This window comes from Carassius gibelio, chromosome B20, assembly GCF_023724105.1.
Source record: "Carassius gibelio isolate Cgi1373 ecotype wild population from Czech Republic chromosome B20, carGib1.2-hapl.c, whole genome shotgun sequence".
Classification (NCBI taxonomy): Eukaryota; Metazoa; Chordata; class Actinopteri; order Cypriniformes; family Cyprinidae; genus Carassius; species Carassius gibelio.
Window position 1 is genome coordinate 21,319,495 of NC_068415.1, and position 25,214 is coordinate 21,344,708.

Consider the following 25,214-nt stretch of genomic DNA (forward strand, 5'->3'; position numbering starts at 1 on the left):
TATGCTGCCATTCACATACAACAAGGAAAAATTTCATGCAGGAAACAGAACTCCAGATTATAAATTCTACCCAATACACATCGGTAGCCAGGCTAGCTCTTCAACAGTAAAGGAAACAAAAAGGAAGTTAAAGAGAAAGACATGGTGCAACTATTGTGCTTTATTAGATATAGAAAGCAAAACAGAAGAAACAGAGTCATGCATCATTGTGTCAACTGACACAGGATCCCAGCTGATTAAGAAAGGAGAGAGGGGTTGAATCGTGAGGTAGAGAGGGCCTGAGGGAGGGGCTTGCAGCACTGAGGAACAAAAGAGAGAAAACATCGAAAAGAGCAATCACCTCAGAAATTCCATCACCCAACAAAACACATCAGAAGTAAAAAAAAATAAAAAAAATAAAAAGCCCAGTGCTTTCAAAATGTACTTGTTTGATGGTGTAATAGATTTGAGTAGTATCAAATCTATTTGAAATAGAAATATATGTCACTTTGGCTAAGACCTGACCTTGAAGGGATGACTTGGGGGTAATATGAATCCATGCAGAATTTATTCAAAAAAAAAAGTCTCGCCCACAAACCTGTGGAACAATTTGTCACTGGATCATTAATCTCAAATTGTCACCATGATTTAACTTCATTAGAGGCATGTTAAAGTGTTTGCAGCTTGTATAATTGTGCTGATTGCCTTATTTATAGCAATAAAAAATTATTTACAATTATATAGATTTTTGAATCTCTCCATAGTGTTACATTTAAACAATTATAGATATAGCATACTTAACAATAAATACAGCTATTCATAAATTATATAATAAAAGATCAATTTTCTTGTCAAAATTAGCATTTCTTTTTACATAGCATGTGCTGTCCATTCACAAACCTTTATGAGCCCAGGAGGCTTTTGGTAAAATAAAGTAAATCTCTCTCTCTTTAGACAAGTTTCCAAAAATTCATAATGCAGCTAATGCACTTAAAATACTTTCTCACAAACCACACAGAACCATTAATAAACTGTCAAAATAGGCTATACAAATAGTGCTGAATGTTAGAGCTTCATATCAACTGTAGAAACATGAGCAATTAATGTTCGATGTTTAGAAAACACTGTAACAGATACAGAAATAGAGAGAAAAATTATAAGAGAGCTGATGGACTGAAAATATTCAACAGAAAATCCCATCATGTGTTTGGCTCAAACTGTAGCTTAAACATTCAAAACCTACTGACAAAAGAGAGTAACCCGGAAACCCTGCTCTTAGTTTAGTAAAGTACCGTTGAGTTGTAAAAGAGTAACCAGGACATTATGCTCTTAGTTTAGTAGAGTACCACAGAGCTGTAAAAGAGAGTAACCAGGAAACTCTGCTCTTAGTTTAGTAGAGTACCACAGAGCTGTAAACGAGAGTAACCAGGAAACTCTGCTCTTAGTTTAGTAGAGTACCACAGAGCTGTAAACGAGAGTAACCAGGAAACTCTGCTCTTAGTTTAGTAGAGTACCACAGAGCTGTAAACGAGAGTAACCAGGAAACTCTGCTCTTAGTTTAGTAGAGTACCACAGAGCTGTAAAAGAGAGTAACCAGGAAACTCTGCTCTTAGTTTAGTAGAGTACCACAGAGCTGTAAACGAGAGTAACCAGGAAACTCTGCTCTTAGTTTAGTAGAGTACCACAGGACTGTCAAAGAGCATAACCAGGAAACTCGGCTCTTAGTTTAGTAGAGTACCACAGGACTGTAAAAGAGAGTAACCAGTAAACTCTGCTCTTAGTTTAGTAGAGAGCCACAGGACTGTCAAAGAGAGTAACCAGTAAACTCTCCTCTTAGTTTAGTAGAGAGCCACAGGACTGTAAAAGAGTGTAACCAAGAAACTCTGCTCTTAGTTTAGTAGAGTACCATAGAGCTGTGCCTTGGTGAGACTGTCCTTACGTGACAGCCCTAGTGTGCCAAATTTTTGGTATGGCTGTTGTGGAGGAGGTGGTGGGGTTGTTCCCTGAGGGGACACGCTGTGCCTCTCGGGTTGGTAATGCTGTAGCTCAGCAGCCATCTCCAGAGATCCATGGTCAAGTGACTCATTTGAACTGTTGGGACTAACGTCAACGTACTCTGTAACCTGGCCCCCGGCTGCCACGCCACCATCCTTGGGGCTGTAGAGGCTGTGCTCGGACTCTTGGCTATCCTCCTTGGAGTGGTAAAGGTGAGGTTGGGTTTGCTGCTGGCGTAGGCCTGGGTTGCATTCAGGGCTGGGGCTAGAGAAGGGATCTACTACCCCAGCATGATGGTGGTATACGTCAGTACCCTCCTGGAAGCTACTGTAGAGTGGACCAAGGCGAATTTTTGCAGGCCGGACAGAGAAGTGCTGCTCAGAAAAGCTGTAGGGTGAGGCCCGCCCAGGACTGCGTAATGAGTGGGCACTCAGATCTTCCACACTTAGTTGCCTCCACCGACCAACCAGCTCTTCTTCCTCAGGAGCAAAAGCACTTCCACGCCGGCTGTCACCATAGGTGATGCTGGGTGAGGTGGAAGTTGGCAGGGGCTCATAAGGTTCACTGTAACAGGAGGACATTGTTCTACTGTAGATGGGGGAGCTACCATTCTGATGGTGGCTGGTCTCAGGCGGTTGAAAAGTGTGGCCCTTGGAAAAAGCACTTGGACTCTCCCTCTCCCAGGAAGAGTCACTCTTGTGCTCGTATTCACCCCCATCCCTCCAGTCCATGTAAAGGGCTTGGTGGCGTGGAGAAGATGCAGCACTGCTTGGGGGATCCTGACCCTTGTCCTCTGACCCTCCTCCACTAAAGCTGGAGTAAGAGCTAGAGCCTCCTCCCACAGAAGTTGTAAACTTTCGGAAGTGGTCCTGCGAGAAGCCGGGCTGCAGGGACATGGATCCTTCTTCTGGGTTGCTATCAGTGGAGTTCTGGGGTTCATACACTGTCCGCTGTCCATGGAGGTCCATGCTGGGTCTGCGCTCTCGTCTCCGTTCATCAGGGCAATAAAGTGCTGTGTCACTGCTGTAAAGGTCTGATTTGTAAGTAGCTCGGAGGCCAAGGCGCTCAGTGCTACCCACAAGGCTTGTGCCCACAAGGAAGCCCTGGCGTTCCTGGGGTTGTGGGCTGGGTGAGCGAGAGGCTTGACTGCTGCAGACCTCGTCCGGTTTCTCCAGGACCTTAGCAATGACAGAGGCAGGCACTGTGTCAGCATATGGGGAGTGGCAGAGTGAAGAACCCTCCATGTGCAAGCTTACACGCTCCTGAAACTCTGCAGGCAACTGAAAGAGAGTAAAACAGATTTCCATTAGATGGACCAAATGAACAATAGGAGTTGAAAGACTCGCACACTAAGAGAAAAATATAGGCTCTTATGGAATCCTATTTGGGAGGGATAAGAGGGCATAATAGCTTAGGTGAGGTCAATATCCTTAAGAGGCAGTAAAAAACATACAAGAGATCAGTGAATGGAATCAAAGTACCCAGTGAAAACCATTTGCAAAGCAGGCAGCCAAAGATGTTGTTAAAGGCCAGTATTAAATCTTCAGACAAGTCTGTACTAATGGTCTATGTAAGTACATGGTTTTTAGTATTTCAAAATTGGCCAGAGGGAAGAACTCAACTACAAACGGGAAGAACACTGACACTATACACGGAGTACTGGGCATCAATTCAATATCACAACTCTTTTTTTTTTTTTACCTCTCATTTCTTTCACCATAGCAACAAGAAGAAAGTAAATTGCAGCTAATTAGCTAACAGAACATGGCTAATTATAGAAACATAATAAGAGAAGCCAAGACAAAGCAAAAATTGTATTCCTTCAAAATCAGTAGGGTTGGTCTCGGTTCAACAAATCCAATTTGATATCTAATTCATACAACATCTGTTGACCTTCTGAGTGTTGTCGCATCTGAGATTTTTTGGGATGCTTTTAAAGAAATTTCTCTATGGTTATTCAGAAATTCAGAATTTTTTCTCATAGCCACGAGACACCTTGTCCAGCTATGTCCAGCTATTTTAATGAATGCTTCGTGCCAACGCTTTGGCAATTTCATATAAAACAATATTCAAGGCTGAATCCTTGAACACATTGTGTAACAGGCACATTGATGTTTCCATTCCAAATATGAACAGGTTTTTACAGCAGGCAGCTTTCCAACATAAGTCCCTGTTCTAGACATCATGGCATAAGGCTTGGAGCAGATTTGAAGAATAAACTGCCAGGTTTATTGGCACAGTACTACTTAAATATCCTCCAACTTTCCATGCCAGAAGAGTCATCTATTCTTAATTGGAACAGAACCTCAATATCTATTTAAACAAGAACAAAATTTACTGTGGATGACCTAAATATGAATAGATCCCAGCTTCAGAATTCTGCTTCATGATTTCCTACAGTCTTTCAAAAAAAGTTTACTGGTTCATTGACATTGAACTAAAGGGGATAGCTGAGTTTATTTAGATAAAATACCTTTGGAAAAAGAGACTGTGTGGATGATATCCAAATAGGCTATATAAAAGCTGGGAACAGAAGTTTGGCTATAAATAACTAATATCCAACACATTGATAGACCAGTTGTAAATTTTCTGTTATGCTATTTTGTTTGTTCATTGTTCAATTTATTGTTGTTAAATAGAAATGTGCATTTCATTATTAGATACTTAATATTAGCATATATATATATATATATATATATATATATATATATATATATATATATATATATATATATATATATATATATTCAATCAGCTTGATTTCTGAAGGATATGTGACACTGAAAGCTGGAAGCTTTAGCATGAGAGGAAAAGGCATTTTAAAACATAAAAAAAAAACCAAAAGAAAAAGCAGTTCTTTCAAATTGTAGATTTTCTGTTTGCTGTATTTATTTATATATTTATTATAATTTTTTAGATCAAATAAATGCAACCTTACTGAGCAGAGGAGATTTGTTTCAAAACCGTAATTTTTTTGTTTACTGAGCTTTATTATTATTATTTTAATTTATTTTTTTTTGGAATGGTGATGTATATTATAGGCTATATTTTATTTTTAATATATAGCCTATTTTGAAAGCAAAAAAAAAAAAAAAAGCTTTTATAATAGCTGTTACAATTAGCCGTTCAATAACGGGAGAGGGAGCTCTATGCTGCTCAGTTTTCCTTTAGTCTACACTGAAGACATAGAGCGCCCTCTCGCAGCTGTAGACGGTAATGTTTTCTCTTGGTGCTTGGTTCTAAAGAAATGCGACTTATAGTCCAGTCCAACTTATATGTTTTTTTCCTCATCATGACGTATTTTTGGACTGATGCGACTTATACTCAGGTGCGACTTATAGTCCGAAAAATACGGTACAGAAAATATGCCACCAGGTGGCAAAAAAGAGTGTGTTATGTCTTAAGTCAACGAGCGTATTCACTAGTTACAAAAACTGATCTGGCTTTATAAAAATGTGTGCATAATCGCATTCATTATATAAAGTCTAATTAAGTTGTTCAGATGAAGAAAGCACGAGGTTTTCTTGCCTAATTAGCATTTTAATTGTTTGGTCAGACAGTGTGTATATTATATCAAATTCATAAATCAGGGATTAAACGTGCAGTTCTGTATGCTAAATATCAAAACAAGCGTATGTGCACAGTACCTGTAACTGCTTTGCATTTTGCGAGATTGACATGCTAAATGGCAGACTAACCCAGTGTACTCTCATTCATTTCGTTCAGGAACGAGATAAACTATACCAGTTCTTTTCATTCACGAACGACGTATCCGTTCATTCAACTCATTCACGAATGACATGTGTGCCAGTTCAGTCATTCATTCATGAACGAGATGTACTAAATCATTTAACTCGTTAACGAACGACATGGGTATTAGTTCAAGTCAGTCATTTCATTCACGAACGATAAGATCTCTAGATCTCGTTCAGACTCATATGAAACTCGTTCATTGAAGGGCGTATTCGTTCACTACACTCAACAAATCACATGCTCTGTCACATCTCATAATCGAAGGCTATTGGCTCGAGGTTGAGTAATTCTTTGACAGGATGAAATGGTTGTTAACCGGTTGACCGAGCTGCGCATGCGCTGCTAATAGCGCCGCACTGCTGTGGAGGGAGGAACTTCAGTGAACGAGAAAAATTAGTCAGTGGATTGCGTGAACGAGAACGATTCTTTCACCTAAAAGATTCGTTCAAAAAGAACAATTCGTTCATGAACAACACATCACTATTTCCGTATAGGCTTCACGAAAGAGAGCGGGAGGTTGCTGCTTGGTTGAACCTTACAGGATGGAAAATCATGCACATCCTTATAAAATCATGGTTAATTAACAAAAAAAAATTGCCTAGAGAAAGGAAATAATGAAGTAACTAACAAGTTTTTCATGTCACAAATTACTGCATACTGTAGCACCCAAAACTAAAGCAATAATGGCCACATCTACTCCGCAAGGTTTGTCTGCCAACTTACCTCAGATAACTGGGCTCTGTAATGCGACTTATTACACTGCAAGAGCTGTGCAGCCAGGTTACAGTCCTTTCTGTACAAGTCCTATTGAGAGTGGTAGAAAAGGAACATTAGGTAACGAAAAGCAAATACACCATCCTTTGAAAGACCTTCATTAAGCCTCAGTGTGTAAAAGAAATCACATTTTCATTATTTCTCTTACATTGTCTTCTCTCAGTTTCTCAATGGTCATCTTAGCCTCCATGAGATGATTGTTAAGGACGATGATTTCTCTGCTAAGAGCCCGTTTCTCATCATCGTGGTGCTGTGACTAGATTAAAAAGAGGCACATTTTCAGTAAAAAGACCACCAGTATTAACATAGACAATTCCACACTGGGAGAAGTCAGTGCACGTGTTTAGTAATTCTAGGATATACCTGCAGCAGATGGGAATTAATTGGCATACTGAAAGGAACATCAATAGAAGGCTGATATCAGATGATTTTCTTTTCATACCTGAACCCATAACCTTCAGGGTCATCACTGACGTCTTTATAGGCGCAATCTGTTGCTAAAAAAATGTGTTTACTATAACAAACTCAGAGTAAACCCTGAGGGGTGGATCCTAATACAGACATGTAATAGTCATACAATGTTCTCCAGCAGGCAGGCTAATTATAATTGAATTGTTTCGAACTTCAAATTAACAAACAGGCTGTGATGCAGATTTTGCGAGCATAATAGACTCACTATCACACTGTCATGTGAAGGCGGACAGGCTGCTTTAATGGACTATAATTAACGTCAGGGGCACCCGTGGCAGTGTATTGATATTCAAATAGACTCTTAGTGCATTCGGCGCTATTGTACATGTTTAACACGTTCCCTAATCTGCCACACCAGAAAACATGCACACACATGGACATAAAGTGTGGACAGCGATGTAAACACTTTTGGCCGAAAACCCATTTAAACAGGAAAACACTTAAAGAGGCAGATGGAGTACTCGTAAACACATATGCAAACAAAAACATTCACACATTAAAACAAAAAAGCAGTGTGTGTGCATTCACCCAGACACCTCTTGTATAATTTGTGCTTTTTTTTAGTGTGTGTCCAATGTGTGCACTCACATTTCGGTGGATTTTATCCTCTAAGTCCTGGTTGATCCTCTGCAGTGCTGAGTAACTGCTCTGAATTCTGTGGGAAACACATGAACAAAACATCTTTTTTCTAATCCAGCATCCACTGGAAGATCTTAAATGCCTTCCTTATTTCTTAGATACATCTGTTAGATAATCAAATGTTGGTTGCCAACACTCTCACCACCTGTTCATCTTCCACATTATATTATGGTATGTGTTGCGGAATCAATTCATAACATTTATTTTACAATAGACCGAGGAGCCCAACACATGGCCAAGCTATAACTGTATAACTGACTCCTACGCACTTGGCATTGGCCAAGTGAAGTGAAACAATGTCCGTGTCCCAATTCGCTTACTATCCATCCACAATAGTAGGCCAGGTTAGAAAGAGTGCATCCCAAATTGTAGTATGTTTAAATATTATGGCAAAATATTATGGCAAAAGCACCTTTTTAAATGAAAGAAAATAGGAACATGATGGCAGCTGCCAAAAAAAAATGTATATGATGTGAAGAAGTCTATGATACTCTCTATTATTCACCGTATCTAACTAAACAGTATTCACAGCTAAATGGTTGCTATTTTCTCCCCAAATAGAGTAAAAGAGACCTTAAGTAAAGGCATAATGCGTTGTGATGTGTGTGTGTGTGTGTGTGGTTTTTCTTTGCTTGAAAATGGAGTTCACTGTGGTCAATATGGCAGTCATCTCAAATGGATACTGACGCCTAGTGGTGTGGAAGCAGCAAAGCCAAACATTTTCATTTACTGGTGCTAAAAATGCCTGCCAAGGTGAAGAATTTCAGAAACTCTGGTTGCAGTGTAATCGTGTAGACAGCAAAACTGGAGATTTTGACTTGTGTCATCGGAGCATGCGCTATTATCTCCGCCTACTGGAAACTTTTTCAGGCTTCTGATTGGCCAACACGAGTTTACGGTTGAGAGTATATTGCCACTTGTTGGCTTGGCATGCTCTTGACAGTGCTTTATAGCATGCTTTTGCATTTTCATGTGGATGGAGATTTTTTTTTAAACGGAAGAAGGAAAAACTCTGTGTACGTGTGGATATGGCCTTAAGTTCCAAACTTGCAACACCACACCTTGTCTGTAATTAACAAGTAACACCGAACTCCTTGATTAGCTGGTTCAGGTGTGTTTGATTGGGGTTGAAGCTAAAATCTTTAGGATAGTAGCTCACCAGGAGCAGGGTTGGAGACCCCTGCCTTAAGCCTTAAACACACTGCACGATTTTTATTGTGAAACAGTCATGGTGATTTCTGTGATTGTGGCTCCTAATCAGTGGTCCTGTGTTGTACAGTGCGAGAGGTTCAAAGACGGCTGTTGTCATGGTCTTATGACCACAGATAACCTATGATACAGCATGATCATCGCGCGCGTGTTTGCTGCTATAATCCACGTTTACTGACCAACCAATAAAAATACGACATGAAATCAACGTGACACAAAACTGCCTATTTCGAGCTCCTATTCCTTCCTCTTTTGCCGCTTGCACTTTTTTCAGCACATATAAAAAATACAACAGCTAAAGTGATTTATCATGACCTTTTTGTTTGCTGCAAGCGCATGCTGTTGTTTTATTCTTTTAAAGTAACGTGCATTGTAGGCCTGGTCTAATGGGTGTCATCATCGCACAGTCTGCACACGTTGTAGCCAAGTTTATTAGGTCCACGTCGCACTGTGTGTTATGCAGTGAATTTATAGGATTGCTGAAATCGGGCAGCGTGTTTTGGGCCTTAGGGTGTCCCAGTCTTCAGAATCTTACAGAACGATGCTAATGAGCGCCCCTTTTGCGGCCGTTTTGCGCCATCAATGTGAACTTTTGCTGAGCCCGCACTGAGGCAAACTAAAGTAGACTTCCACCCAGCAGTTAAAGCGGCATGATTTCATGAAAGTGTGGACTCAGAGGAAGACTCCGAGAGTTTAGGGTGTGATTTAGGATGGGACCATAAAGCACTGCACTCTACAGGTTCAATAGGGCTAAAATCCATAAACATGTCTGAATTTTAGTACTTCTACTTCTATCATCCTAAAGTCAATGGTTTTTAAATAGGTTTTTAGTTAAATACCTGCATTTTTTTTTACTGCAAAATACTTTGGTAATACATCAGAGTTTTTACTCGTCTTGGAAATGGCAGTTGCAAATGGTTTAATGGAACTCCATGGGTTGTCAGAACAATTAATGTTATCTCGCAAAACCGTGCGTTATCTACTCTCCTTTTACAGCCTTCTTGTGTTTCTAATTGTACTCTTGCAAACTATTCCAACTCAAACTTTCAGGCTAAATGTTTTTTGAATAAAGAATTGTCAGAAGCTTGATGGTGGTGACAATCAAGTCATGTTGGACACGATCTCCACCTGTTTTAAAGCTCAGATCCTGTCTGCAGTCTGTGCACAAATTCAAAAATTGATTGATGTCAGCTTTGGTTGTTATAAGCCATTGGCTCTTGACCAACTGCACCATGCTAATATTCGGGAGTATCTTTTTGAATAAGATGCAACTGTTTTGATGGAACGGGATCCTTTTGAGCTAGGTTTAGGGAAGAGTGGGGTTAGGTGCTCCAATGAAAGTATACATTTATATAAAATGGTTTCTGCTTTTAAATATGCATGCAAACAACTAAAAACAATGGAGTACCCTGAAGAGTTGGTAGTGAGAAAGTGTTGGATCTCAACATGGCAACCCCCGAGAGTTAACTAAGTCAATGTACAATTAAAACAGTCTTTATCAGGTTACTGATATTATATTTTTCAAAAGTAATCTTTTATTTCTTTAGTAGTAAAACTTTTTTTAATAAAGTAGAAAAAATTATGTGCAATTTTATAATACATTCAAAACACCACTGTGAAAATAGTTTCTGTTGGATTAAAGCAATGGATTTGACTAGGGCAATCTATAACCTCAATTTTGTTTGTTTTTAGACATGCAGATATGGACCTGATTATACTTTGGTGTTGGATTCTGTGTAAATCATGCCCTGCAGCATTACACAATTATGCTTTATATTCAGCTCACATGAAGATAGTCAGAAGTAGCAGACAATTATACTTCAGAGGTGTGTTTCCTGAACAACAATGTAACTTAACTTTCTTAGTCACCGTAATACGATGCACTGTTGGAGAGACAAGCCTGTGACTAGCTACTGTTTCCTGAAAACAGGAACTTTGTCAAATATGTCATTCGAACCACATTAGTTAGAACTGTCATTAATAATTTAAGCAAATTAATTTTGGATTATTGGTGTAATTAATGAATATGTTCTCCGTTATTTAGCCGTATTTTGCAGCTTCCCTTACATCAATCCAGGGGCCCCTGTAGTATATTGCAAATACATGAAAAACACTCACTAGCTTTCTAAGCTTTTTGTATTCTATCTGTTTTCTTTTCATTTATTATGCAATTAACAAAAGCAAAAAAGACAGCTAATACTAGCTTGCTCTATTCTTTTTCTATCTGTTTTCTTTTTATTTACTATATTATTTAAATAAAATATTTTTTATATCATTCCTCTTTTGTTGATTTTGATTGCTTCAATTGTCCTCATTTGTAAGTCGCTTTGGATAAAAGCGTTTACTAAATGACCAAATGTAACGTAAATGTAACTGCTTTACAAGAAGACTTGCAACCTACATAAAAAAATTTAATTTTAATTATTGCCTATAGAAAAGAAGTAGGCATATTCGGACACTTTGGGGATACTTTAAGTCTATGAGATACTATGAGAGGAACATAGGCTACAATAAAATCAGGTGGGGTGCAAATACTTTTACACTACTGTATTAACCTCAAGTTTGAGTAATTTTAATGATTTAAGATTTAAAGGTCAAATGCTATAGCCTACATAAATAAAAATCACATATATTACACTTGAAAAATATCAGCCTACAGACAAAAGTCCAATGTTGTGCTTCTCTAAAATCTTTTGCAGCAACAGCAGGTGCATACTTAAAGAGCATAGTAAAGTAGGCAAATTGAGAGCCAAGTTGATCAATTGTTCAGTTAGTTGCCATATGTGAATAGAAAGCCTCACTATATTAAGGCCAGATGCTATTGTATCCGCTTGTCTTACCGGCGTAATTTGTCGGTGAACTTGTCGAGCTCCTCCTGGGCTCGGCGCAGCTCGGTCTCCAGGTACTGCCTCGTGGAGTCAAACTCCCGCTCTAAAAGCTCCAGCTTATGAGTGGTGTAGGAGAGACGTTTGCGCAGGTCTTCCTTCTGTTCCTGCAGAGAGCTGCACACACATGCGCATGTGATTACATTTGCTTCATATGACAAAAACGGACAAAATAGTCCCAGAATCCGTTCTGCATGGATCAGGGAGACATTCAGGATCAATAAAGGGAATGCACATGTTTGTATGAATTATAGTTTGGGCCAGATTTATGAATGTGTTTATTCTTTATTGTTGCTGACATGATTGATAACTGTCAAACAACCCACTGATCACATTTAGTGCAACTCAAACACACTCGCATTAAGAGTGCCTTGGTAAATCAGGTTTACTGATCTTTTTAATCCCTAGCCCTCATTTTTCCAGTTTTTCCCATATTGATCCTTAGTCACATGACCAATGCCATGTACAGACGGTCTATTTATAGATCAAACACACAAGCAGGGATGGGGTGGGAGAGATGGCAGCGTTTTGTGATACGCAAAAGAGAACCACTGCCGGCGTCTAATGGTTTAATATTGATGAACAGATGTGTGGTGAATGGTAATGACTTTCTGACTGTTGACAGAGGCGACGGCCACAAAACTCGCTTGATCAGACGGCCAGACGACACGGGTCTAAAGCAGTGAGGATGTAACACGACTGAGCAATTAATGTACTGGCAATCGATATACACATGCGAGCACACACAAGCCACCACAGGACAGGAGACAGCAGAAAACACACCACACACTGTTATCACTGCTGATGCCTCAATGCAGACAGGCAATAAGCAAAAGCATTAAGCCTGACGTAAAGTGAAAGCTAGATTCCCCTAACAAAATGTAGTGTGGTGACACTATAGTAATATTAGTCTTTGGTCAGTCTGTCACAGCTCAGCACTCGACGGAGATGCACATGGTAAATGGGATGACTGCGCTGGGGTGAGAGAGCATCTTACCTCTTTTTCTGATGTTTACAACCATTCCGAGGTGTTTTAAGGGCTGTTTTCCCAATGTATATCTTTTTCATGGTTTTTCGCAGTAGACCACCTCTCATGAAGGTCTGTGTATGTATTCTCGGTTCCCTAACAGGGATTCCTCTTATTCCTGCTTGGGTCTGAGGTTAAGTTTCCCATGCAGCCCTGACAGACCGCTGGAGATCCTGCCAACAGAGCAAAGAGAGAGTGGCTGGTGGCGCTTGCAATCATATTACAAAAGAATAGCGACAGCAATTCAGAACGTGTCATCAAACTTGCGATTCATCTGGAGCTTCGTGCATCAAACTGTCACGGCGAGAATGAGCGCGCGGCGACAGGCGTAATTAACCTCTTTGGGCCGATGCCTCGGTTTGACTGGAGGTCCCTCGCACAGGAGCGAACGTGAGCGGCGAGATGGATTAAGGAAAGTGATGAGACCACTTGCGACTTCATCGAAACATTCACATGCAGAACTTTACGTGTGCATAGATGCACACAGATAATATATAGAGTACTGCAGTTTGGAGAATATTTATACCCCACATTTATGGCAACTTTTCCACTAATAGGGTTCGAAACGAGGCCCGAAACTCTTCAAAAGTTTGAAAGGAGGTGCTCAAACTTCAGAAAAGGATTGTAAGTCTCACTAGTTTTTAAAATAGCTACTGTATATTTACTAAAATGTGTTACCAAGATTTGGAACATGCTAAATGTGTTATTTTCTTAAAAGAAGTCTCTTATGCTGAGCAAGGCAGTACTTATTTAATTGAATATACAATAAGAGTAATATCTCTTTCAGTGTTACTCGATCATTCAGATACCATTCTAATATGATTGTGATGCGGAAAATTAAGTTTTGCATCAAAGGAATAAATGACCTTATGATATATATTAAAAGATAAAACGTATTTTAAACTGTAATAGCATTATTATCATTAACTGTATTATACTGTATGTCAAAGACTAAAAGGATTTTGCTCTAATAGGGGAAATACTGTGAGGGACAGCAAAACATTTTAGGGCAATTAAAAATAGTGAATAAATATATGTTTAAATAAAACGAATTACATATCAACATAACATGTGAAGGTCAATGCATTGTTGTATCATTTTGTGGATTATTTTAATCATTTTAATTTTCAAGGCACCACTACACTACGAGTGATGTTGACAATAATAATAATAATGATGATAATAATAATTAACATTCATTTTAAATATACAAGAATATTGTGTGGTGTGCGACAAGATGAAGTCAGAAATTTGCTGACATTTAAAGTGTTTTAATCTCACATACAGAATGTAGCATTATTTTAGTGTCATACTATAATAGATTTTACATATACTTTCTGTTACTTGTATTTATTTTTATCTTAACATTGTTAGTTTACATGTCTATATAGTTTTATTTATTATTACGTTTTATTTTATTTTTTGTTATATTAGTACATTGACACAATAATTTACCTCCAAAATGCTTAAAAAAATGTAATAATGCCATTTATTAAATCCTATTCATGGAAAGTGCATTTTTACTTGTCTGTTTTTATTTTGCACAGATACTTGCACTGAAAGACATCATTTTTCCTGTCTTCATGTCACCTATTTTCATCCAGTCCATCAGGTGAGGAACGAGAGGTTTTTGTGATGACTGATGCATTTCTCTTTGGTTTTCCCCCACCTCTGACTCATCGCACACTCATTTTTTTCTCTCTCCCGCCTGAATCACCGCAGGGTGTCAATATAACACATCTCCCTAAATCCTCACCCACGAACATTTACCACATCACGAGGGGCAAGTATAATCCCACAGCGGGCCACAGAACCCAATGCGTCTTATATCACGGGGGACTGCAGCCGCTGCATTGGCTGCGCTTGATCTTTCGGAAAGAGCAACTGACATCTTAGAGGCGCGAGGGAGGGAATGAAAGACAAGTGGAGCTGGAAGATTAGAGGGGAAGGAGTGAGACGGAAGAAAGGAGCGGGACTTTGTATTCTGCGTCTCGCAACGCAGAGACATTATCTCCCAGAATCCCTCTCATCGTATGTGCACACATGGCTGCACTGGCATACATCCCATGATGCACCACACATGCACCTCACAAAGTCTGTGGATCAACTAAACAACATGGAATCAAATTGGACAAGGGTTGCCAGGTCTGCATAACAAATCCAGTCCAATGTTTAATAAAAATTATCTCCTTTCCAGTTCTGGTCAAAATATAGTCAAAAGGGGAGATGGGGGATCATCTAGCCCTGTGGACCAAAAAACAACACGTGGAAACAGTATAAAAGTCGCCCAAATACCATAGACTTGCCAACACTGCGATGAACCAAACTTACACCTGGATCTCATGATAAACAGTATTCTTCATTTCTTTAACACCAATAATATATGCATATGTACACGAAACCTGCATATAATATACACTGCAACAAATTTTGTATCATGCATGCGGAAACTATATATTATATGCATCAAAGTAAATTTTTTCGTATGTATACCACAAGTACTTTACAACGTTTTTATTTGGCGTACTACTGTATTTATACGCATTGTCATGATATGTACTTACTATCATAATAATAAATGATGCACAATTACATGCAACTAACCCTAAACCAAACCCTAACCCTGTCTATATAGTAAATGCATGTAGTTCATCAACATTCATCAGTACTTAAATGTATAATTACACTTTAACAAGAACACCTTGGCTTAAAATAAAGTGTAACCCTATGAATATATCTTTAATTACATGTTGTCAAAGGAAAACCAAATCAGTAAATACAGTAGTTTATTGTAAGTCTTACAAACCTAAAATATTAAAAACCGTTTTTAATGTCTGGGGTCTTTTAAGCTAACAATAAATGCATTTATTTGATCAAAATATAGTATGAAATCAATAATATTGTTAAATATAATTATTATATATTGCATAATTATTTATCATTATTACCAATGTTGAAAACAGCTGCTTTCTTTCTTTCTTTCTTCAGGATTCTCTGGTGAATAAAGTTCAGAAGAACGGCAGAAATTAACTCACGGTTCAGTGAAGCAGACAGCAATAGTATGCTTCCTGAGTAAATCTAATTCAAACTTCTAACTCATGAGTAAGTTCGAGTCTGTTTCTTGAGTTTTTTCACTGATTCATGAAAAAGAACTGGTGCAGGATGAGGGTTTTGTCATGATTCTGCCCTCGTGTCCTTGATTTTTCCTAGTCTTGAGGCAGGATCATGACAGACCCGTGTTTTGTGTACAAGCACATGGCCTTGCCTTTGGGCCATGTGCTTGTGTTGTCTCGTTCCCTTGCCCCGCCCCCCTTGTTAACCTAGTCGTGTCTTGATTGTCCCATTTGTGCCACCTGTCGTGTCTTGATTGTTCCCCCTATTTAGATCTCCTAGTGTGCTCTGTCTTGCGTCGGTTCATTGTGTTCCTCACCTGTGATTGAGATTTGTTCCCTAAGGATTGTGATTGTGATTGTGATTGTGATTGTGATTGTGATTGTGATTGTGATTGTGATTGTGATTGTGATTGTGATTTGTGTACCTCATATGTGTTCATCATTCGTGATTGTACCTTGTCCTTGAAACTCCTCGAAGTCTTTTGTCCTGCAGTGAGTGTTTGTTAGTAGTTAGTGTTCAGTCTTTGTTTACCTTGTTTACTGTGTTTTGTAGAATTATTTAGTGTTTACCCTAGCCCTTGTTTTCCCCCTCGTGGGTTTTGTTTTTCCCTTTTGTAAATAAACCTGTTTGTTTTGTAAATCCTGTCTGCACCTGAGTTCCTCTCTGCCAAGATCCTGACAGAATGAACCGACCAAAAAGGAACTCAGCAGGCAGGAGGTCCCCCGAGCTCCAACACTTGTTGGAGTTCCGTCGACAATGTTGGATGTCGTCCCCCACCGACAGGAAGGGGGTCACCCTCCCATACTCGCCTGAGGGGGAATGGGTCCTCCGTAATTATGCCCGGCTGTGGGAAAGCATCTCCCAGGAGGAGCCACAGAGGTCCCCTCCACCTACCCAGCTGCCAACGATCCCTGAGGGTCGTGTCCTGGCCGTGGCAACCCTGGGGGATCAGGCAAGCCCCTCCCAGAGTCCTGAGGTGCCCTCCACAGCCAGCAGTCTCCCCATGAAACGAGGGAGACTGTTTTCATGGGAGTCAACTTCTGAGTCTTCGGTGTCCGAGACTGCCCTGCCCGAGACCAAACTCCCCCAACCCGCCTCTGACCCAGCTGTGGCCTCTGCACCGCGCCCAAGGAGGAAGAGGAGGAAGAGGGGGCCTGCCGGTCCTGTGACCCTGTCTCCTCCCGTGCCAGCAGCGGAGAGCGCTGGTGTGCCCGTGCCAGCAGCGGAGAGCGCTGGCGTGCCCGTGCCAGCAGCGGTGGGCGTGCCCGTGCCAGCAGCGGAGAGCGCTGGCGTGCCCGACCCAGCAGCGGTGAGCGTGCCCGTGCCAGCAGCGGAGAGCGCTGGCGTGCCCGTGCCAGCAGCGGTGAGCGCTGGCGTGCCCGAGCCAGCAGCGGTGAGCGTGCCCGAGCAAGCAGCGGAGAGCGCTGGCGTGCCCGAGCCAGCAGCGGTGAGCGCTGGCGTGCCCGAGCCGGCAAAGAAGAGGGCAGTATGCAAGTCGGCAGTCGTGAGAGCGCAGGAGAGTGCCGCGGCCGACTCTGCAGCAAAGACTTTAGTACAGTGTGTCTCATCTCGTAAGGAGATGCCAATTGTCTTAGCGGCTAAAGCCTTTTCAGATTATTTGTCTAGTCTTGTCCGTATCCTAGAAGTCCCCGTCAGTCCTGTCTTGTCCTCAGACCCTGTCCCCAGAAATCCCGAGTGTCCTGATGTCGTCTCCCCGTGTCCCGTAGATGTCGTCTCCCCGTGTCCCGTGAGTGTTGCCCCGTGTCCTGCTGATGCAGTCATGTGTCCTGTTGATGTGGCCCCGTGTCCCGTAGATGTCCCGTGTCCTGTTGTCCCCCTGTGTCCAGTAGATGTTTCCCCGTGTCCAGTAGATGTTGCCCCGTGTCCCGTAGATGTCCCGTGTCCAGCTGTTGTTCCCCCGTGTCCAGCTGTCGTCTCCCCGCGTCCCGTAAGTCTTGCCCCGCGTCCTTTGTCTGCTCCTATCATGTCCCCTGTCAGTTGTCCCGAGACCCCTCCCCGCCCCTCACCACCCAGACCTGCCCGTACCCCCCGTCGTCAGCCTTCGTCCTGTCCTCCTAAAACTCCTGCCCCACCCACTCACCCTAGTCTGTCCCCCATGAACTTTGTGGTCCCGCCTCCTCCCCTTCCCTGTTTGTTTTTTTTGATTTGTCACCCTAACCCTGCCGTCGTGTATTCATGTCTGCCTTTGTTATTATTTGTCATGTCTTGTTGGTTTGTGTCTGTGTCCCAGTCCGTCATGTCAGTCATATCTCGTGTTTGATGTTCCCTTGAGGAGCGTCTGGAAGCCGCTCCTTAAGGGAGGGGTTCTGTCATGATTCTGCCCTCGTGTCCTTGATTTTTCCTAGTCTTGAGGCAGGATCATGACAGACCCGTGTTTTGTGTACAAGCACATGGCCTTGCCTTTGGGCCATGTGCTTGTGTTGTCTCGTTCCCTTGCCCCGCCCCCCTTGTTAACCTAGTCGTGTCTTGATTGTCCCATTTGTGCCACCTGTCGTGTCTTGATTGTTCCCCCTATTTAGATCTCCTAGTGTGCTCTGTCTTGCGTCGGTTCATTGTGTTCCTCACCTGTGATTTGAGATTTGTTCCCTAAGGATTGTGATTGTGATTTGTGTACCTCATATGTGTTCATCATTCGTGATTGTACCTTGTCCTTGAAACTCCTCGAAGTCTTTTGTCCTGCAGTGAGTGTTTGTTAGTAGTTAGTGTTCAGTCTTTGTTTACCTTGTTTACTGTGTTTTGTAGAATTATTTAGTGTTTACCCTAGCCCTTGTTTTCCCCCTCGTGGGTTTTGTTTTCCCCTTTTGTAAAACCTGTTTGTGTTGTAAATCCTGTCTGCACCTGAGTTCCTCCCTGCCAAGATCCTGACAGGTTTTGTTCAATTGTTCAAGAATTTGATCGTGCTTTGCACTACAACATATAAATACACTCATAATTCTCCCGAGTGTCACCAATGCATTTGAAATGACTATAAATATTTAGTCACAGTCTGTACCTACAGTATTTATTGTATTTTCTCAGTTCATTTTTTTCTCAAATCAGTTCACTGAGACAAAAGCCAATAGGTAATAGTTGGTCCCCAAACTAAAGTGTGACCAAATCTTTCTATAGGAAAGTTTCTCATAATTGTGAAATTTCAAAGCATGTTAATAATTTTTAAATGTTTTTATATGTAATTACAAAAGAACGTTTGGAGTGTGAGTGTGCGCAGTTTGTGTTGTACAACGAAACGTCCACGTAACATCAAGTTATATTTAATACAGACCTATTTTACTTGTGAATTGAAAAAACCCATTATAAATCCCATAGGAAAACCCATCTGGGTTTTAACGTCACAACTGATAGTCAGCAGGAACAGCCTAAAGAACGATTTCCACATTACTTTAGGATGCTGTTATAGCCAATACAACCCAGACCTGCAGTCTCCACGTTCCTGGCCAAAAAAACCTCCTCAAAAGTCAAGTCGGAAGCACTCCTCCACATCGCATTCAGGTCTGGCTCCTTTCTAGCATGAAACGCCCACTTTTTACAATGCGCTAAATTCCCAATGGATAAAATCGAGTCCTGCCGTACATTTCTTTATTTATCTTATTTTTTTTCTCTCATTGACTGTTTTGCTTCAATCTGAAATACATCACGTTATGGAAGTATGACGATTTGTGAATGCCATGTCATTCTGACTGTAAAAAGAGAAGCCATGATATTCACACAAAACACAATGGAACAACCCAGTCATTCATCTGCACTGACTTGATTTGTTGTTACTCTCTCTGTCTCTTTCGCCCTCTATCTATCACTTTCAATCTCACATCATCCCTCCATCCACCAGCCACCCACTTGCAAACAGCGGGGAATAATTATGGCTTAAATGGATTACGTGGCCTGCAGATGGCAGATAAACCAAGAGGAGAAGAATCGGGACAGTCTATCCGGGAAGAATTGTGGATGAGCAACGGAAATCTGAGAAGCAGCAGCAACACGTCACGCCGAGGGCCATGATAAAATGTGTCATGGTGCCCAGCAAATCAACTGGGAGTCATTTTTGCCGTGGGATTTAGATCCATTTTTGTAGAAAACTGCTTGAAAACTAGGATAGGAAACTTTGCGGGGACGACATCTTGTCATGACACCGAATGAGGTGAATTGTCCCAGTCGAGTTTCGGTTTTCAGTGCCTAGCACCTACCGCTTGGTTCTTTCGAAAGCAATAATGGTTGATAAGCAATATCAGCATCTCACAAAGTACATGCTTGGGTCATATTTTACATCAACGTTCAAATCAAAGGAATAATACATAAATGACTTGCATTTATATTAAGCATGAATTATTGAAACAATTAGCTAATAAAATACTTAAATAATCATTTATGCAGGGATCTGCTAGTATATAAAATATTAAATCTGCAAGCCTGAATGTTGGCAGGCTGAATGGTACGTAGAAATTTCTGAACATGCGGAGATGTGTACACATACAACAGCAAAAAATAAAAATAGCAGCACCGATTGATTTAAAACATGTTTTAATAAACAATTCTTCAGAACAGATGAGAACACCGGAGCCCAAGGCTGCAAAACAAAGATTGTTTTCAGTCACACCGCTGGGGATATCATTCAACTGAGCCACATACAGTACACTGAAACCAAGAGAATGATCATATGCAACAGTTCTGGACAGTCTAACTGTGCTGCTGTAGGAGCAGAAGTCACTCTTTCGGCTGGAAAATGATCCTTACTTTTCAAAAACCCTCGTCGTAATGTGTTTACACAATAGTTACACCGCAGCAAATTTCTGTTACTCTAATAATCTCATATGCATCATTCTTACATAATATATGTACGTATTTCTAAACATATATATTGCAGACTGTATTACAAAACTACAATTTTACCATGTTTTGAAATGGCAGACCATGCATGCATCCATTTTTTTTTTTTATCAATCTCAACACAATAAGTCTGTATCATATTTTACCTTCAAAGAAATTATAACTAAATAAAGCCTGTTGCATATTAAGATTAGTTTGCGATGCAGTAAGCTTATTCCCCTAGTTCTCATGTAATGTAATATAAAATGGCATATTTAAAAAGTTATATATGTTTAGTTATATATCGGCTTATAGTGATATTATAAATATATAGTTAAATTATAAATTAAAAAATTTAAACATAAATGTATAGAGTATAGTCTCGTAGTTTTATGAGGTAGGTCTGATGTGCACGTTTTTGACAGGCTTTGCGAGTTTGACTCATTTATATACAAAAAGATCATACTGTAACTTAAAAAAAATGTAACTTCCTGTCATTTGAAATATTATACCTGAATTAAATGTGAATGGATATCATGCTTTTTTTACTGTGTGGAAGAAGAGAAAAGGACCAAGAAGGAACAATTTCAGTGTGTTACATCAGAATTGCTGCACCGAGGGGTCCAGGCCATGCTGGCCATTTGCCAAAAATTGAGATGATAATTGGTGTTTCACCTTCTGTTTGCATATTCTGTCCATCAGCCGTCATGTACCACCTTTGCAGAATCATCTCTGACATAATGATTCAGACCTTCGCACCCTTCGTATGCGCTCATTCCACACAATGCAGCAACACCATCACCTATGGAGTGATCATAACAGAAGCTAACCAACAGTCACTTCATTACTACTCAATTAAAATGACTTGTTAATTATTTCCTCCAGCACTGGGAATATCAATACGACAGATTATATTTTGGTGCACTGTTAACTTAAACCACGACCTATACTCGATTCCACATTAAAAACTGCATCCCCCACACAAACGATTAGGTCTGCTTTCTTAATATTTGTATGCATTTTAATGTATCCAATGCAGTTCATTGAATTCGTCTAACTAGTTCAGATATGCAGGCAGGACATGTTTTAGGAAATTAATGTTGGATTGCTGTATTGCGAACTGACATCTCAATCGAGGCGATCCACTGTGACAAGAGGCTTTCATCACGGACGCAGAGTTCTCGCAAATACGTTTTCTTAGCACTTTTTCCATTTCTCTTAGCAACACAAAGCTAAAATCCATCAGCATGATTTGGAGCGTTTCTGTTTCACCCTGTAATCCATGCATTATTAATGCGAAGGAGGGGGAACCCCCAATAAATCCGTCAAGCCTCCCCCACCGAGCTTGAGTCATACCTACCCCCCAAACATGACTTCTATATTATAATATACAGCAGCGCCAGTCAACACTTAGCATGCTCATAAATAATATCCCAAACCCCATCTCTGAAGTTGCCTTAGGGAACTGCTATCTGATGACAGCACATGCATGGCTTGAATCTTCTCCAACCAATGGAAAGGTGCCGTTCAGTTTGGGAATGGCCATTATGTGGCTTTCTACTTCTCTTCATCCTCGGGATGCACATCCTAAAATGCAAATGTAACTACTAAAGAATACTCGGATGTGATCCACAATGCATTACCAACCCAAACAACTGAGCTTCCAGAACAGACTGAAGCTTTCTAAGCAGCTAAACCCCTGCTTTCTGGTGGAGAACGCGGGCATCGCTGCGAGGGTGAATTCCTGCTGCAGTCTAGGCATCAGGGATGGGAGAAAGAGAGGGGTAGAGGAACAGAAAATCACAGAAGGGTGAAGCCACGTACCTTATGGTCTGCATCTCCTTGTCCGAAGCCTGGAAGAAGGAAGAAGAGGCGATTAGTGGAAGGAACATGCGCCTGGTTCCCGAAGCTGCCGAGGCATCACTGCGCAGTCTGAGGCACACACCACCGCTCTCTCTCTCTCTCTCTCTCTCTCCTTCTGTCTCTCCCTTTTCTCTTGCTCACTCTCTCTCTGTACCCAATGGTGCCAGTGTACTTCTGCACCGAGCTCATGTGTGAGGAGGGGAGAAATCTTGACAGATTAAGTGCGAATGGAAAGCACAGTCACAGCTTGAATGCAGATCCACAACATCATACACGCCGCCCCCTCTCCTTCCTCCTCCCCGAGAGAAACTCACTCATCGGCTTCGCAGAGATCCACAGGATGTCAGGACAGACAGCAGACCAGAGAGAGGGAGCGGGTGAGAAGACGAGTGCGAGAGGGAGAGATGGTGTGAGAGAGGGAAACAGGTGGGCTCATCTGTTGATGAAACAATCACAGGGAGGGATGATGCACTTTCTCGCTGGCTCGCTCTGTCTCTCTGCCGCCCCATGAATAATGCAAGAGTGAGATTATGTCACATTCTCATTCAGATTTAGTGTGCAGCAGTGACCAAGGGCTGTTCCAGTCTTATTAATTCAACACCAGGCACAGTACGTGATCCAATGTTGGATAACACATCCAAGCTAGTTTAATAGATTCAAGATTCAAGATTTTATTCATCACATACAAAATTATATATAGCATATATAACCAGTAGTGAAATGTGAGTCAGGTCCGCTCCATGGACAGTGCAATTATTAAAGAAAACAACACAGATGAAAATATACATAAATAAAGCTATGTAAGAATGAAATAAAAGTAAACAATAAAAATATAAGAATAAAATATAAAAAATGTATATTGTAGAATTAAATATAGAACGCAAAATAATGTGCATGAGTGTAAACTGTAGTCTTAAATATTAAGATGTACAGGGATGTACAATGTGCATATATGCATTTTACTGTAGTCTTAAATATTAAGATACCCAGGAATGTACAAGAAGCAAATGTGCAAAACAGGGCGACACTGTCAGTGTGTCTATGTGAGGTAGTGAATATAGTAAAAAGATAAAGTGAACATTAAGTGGAGGCATGAAGATGTTAAGAAGCTGGTTTAGAGTTTAAGAGCCTGATGGCCTGGGGGAAGAAACTCCTCCTGAGTCTCTCAGTTTTTGCCATCAGGCTACGGAAGCGCTTACCAGATGGCAGCAAAGTGAAAATATGATTACTGGGGTGGGTGGAGTCTTTGATGATTCTAGCAGCTCTACTTCTGCAGCGTTTGAGGTAGATGTCCTGCAGAGAGGGGAGAGCAGACCCTGAGATGCGTTCAGCTAAGCGCACAACTCTCTGCAGGGCTTTGCAGTCTTGACTGGAGCTGTTCCCATACCACACTGAGATACACTGAGTCAATACACTTTCTATGGCCCCTGAATAGAAAGTTTTCAGGATTGCTGGTGAGACCCTGAATTTCCTCAGCTGTCGCAGATGGTACAGTCTTTGCCTGGATTTATTAACCTGTGTTTGAATGTGAGTAGTCCAAGTGAGGTCCTCAGAGATGTTTACACCAAGGTACTTGAAGCTGCTCACCCTCTCCACAGGGGTCCCGCTGATCATAAGAGGAGTGTAGGGCTGCTGCTGTCTCTTCCTGAAGTCCACAATCAGTTCTTTAGTTTTGCTCACATTCAGAGAGAGACAGTTGTCCTGGCACCATGATGTCAATTTCTCTATCTCATCCAAGTATGCGGTCTCATTATTGTTGTGAATGAGGCCCAGAACCACAGTATCATCAGCAAATTTGATAATGGATGTGGAGCTGTGCGAAGACACGCAGTCATGTGTGTAAAGAGAGTAGAGCAGGGGACTCAGGACACAGCCCTGCGGGGCTCCTACGTTCAGGGTGATGGAGCTGGAGGTGTGCTGGCCTAGTTTCACCACTTGAGGTCTGCCGGTGAGGAAATCAAGGATCCAGTCGCAGAGTGAAGAATTCAGTCAGAGGTCTATGAGTTTGGAAGCTAGCTTTATGGGGACTATAGTATTAAAAGCTGAGCTATAGTCAATAAATAGCAGCCTTACATAGTTCCTGTTATTGCTGTCGATGTGTGTGAGAGAAGAGTGCAGGATGTGAGAGATGGCATCATCTGTGGATCTGTTTGGGCGATAAGCAAACTGAAGAGGGTCCAAAGTATCCGGGATGGAGGAGCAGATGACGTTTTTAACCAGTCCCTCAAAGACCTTCATGACTATTGATGTGAGGGCAACTGGACGATAGTCATTCAGACAAGAGGGTTTATTGTTTTTAGGCACAGGGATGATGACCGATTTTTTGAGTGAGGTGGGAACCACCGATGTAGCAAGAGACTCGTTAAAAATGGATGTAAACAAACCAGCGAGCTGATCAGCGCAGGACCGCAGAACACGGCCAGAAATCCCATCAGGTCCAGCTGCTTTCCTTACATTCACTCTCTTTAGTGCCCTCGGAACCTCGTCCTCCGACACGGTGATCGCATGATGATCGCTGCTCTGACTGCTGCTTCCTGACGCGCTGATCGGCATACTCGCACTGCTTCGATTGCTTTCGAAGCGGCCGTAGAAAGTGTTTAGCTCGTCAGCCAGCGACGGATCTGCTCTCGCCTCTGCAGAGGATTTATTTCCAAAGTCACAGATGGTCCTTAGTCCTTGCCACA

At 41.2% G+C, this 25,214-nt stretch overlaps 2 protein-coding genes across 2 annotated transcripts; one reads left to right on the plus strand and one right to left on the minus strand.

Annotated features, from left to right (window-relative positions):
- Positions 1-140: 140 nt before the first annotated feature.
- si:dkey-174m14.3 (uncharacterized protein LOC563117 homolog) lies at positions 141-22,920 on the minus strand. The gene is made up of 7 exons (XM_052585971.1): positions 22,492-22,920; positions 12,703-12,905; positions 11,661-11,822; positions 7,561-7,627; positions 6,650-6,757; positions 6,451-6,531; positions 141-3,254 (listed from the first exon to the last, which is right to left on the minus strand). The coding sequence occupies exons 2-7, from the start codon at positions 12,798-12,800 to the stop codon at positions 1,869-1,871; spliced, it is 1,902 nt and encodes a 633-aa protein (XP_052441931.1). The 5' UTR covers positions 12,801-12,905; positions 22,492-22,920; the 3' UTR covers positions 141-1,868.
- LOC127983718 (uncharacterized) lies at positions 16,491-19,122 on the plus strand. The gene is made up of 2 exons (XM_052585972.1): positions 16,491-17,239; positions 17,324-19,122. The coding sequence occupies exons 1-2, from the start codon at positions 16,529-16,531 to the stop codon at positions 18,125-18,127; spliced, it is 1,515 nt and encodes a 504-aa protein (XP_052441932.1). The 5' UTR covers positions 16,491-16,528; the 3' UTR covers positions 18,128-19,122.
- Positions 22,921-25,214: the final 2,294 nt, after the last annotated feature.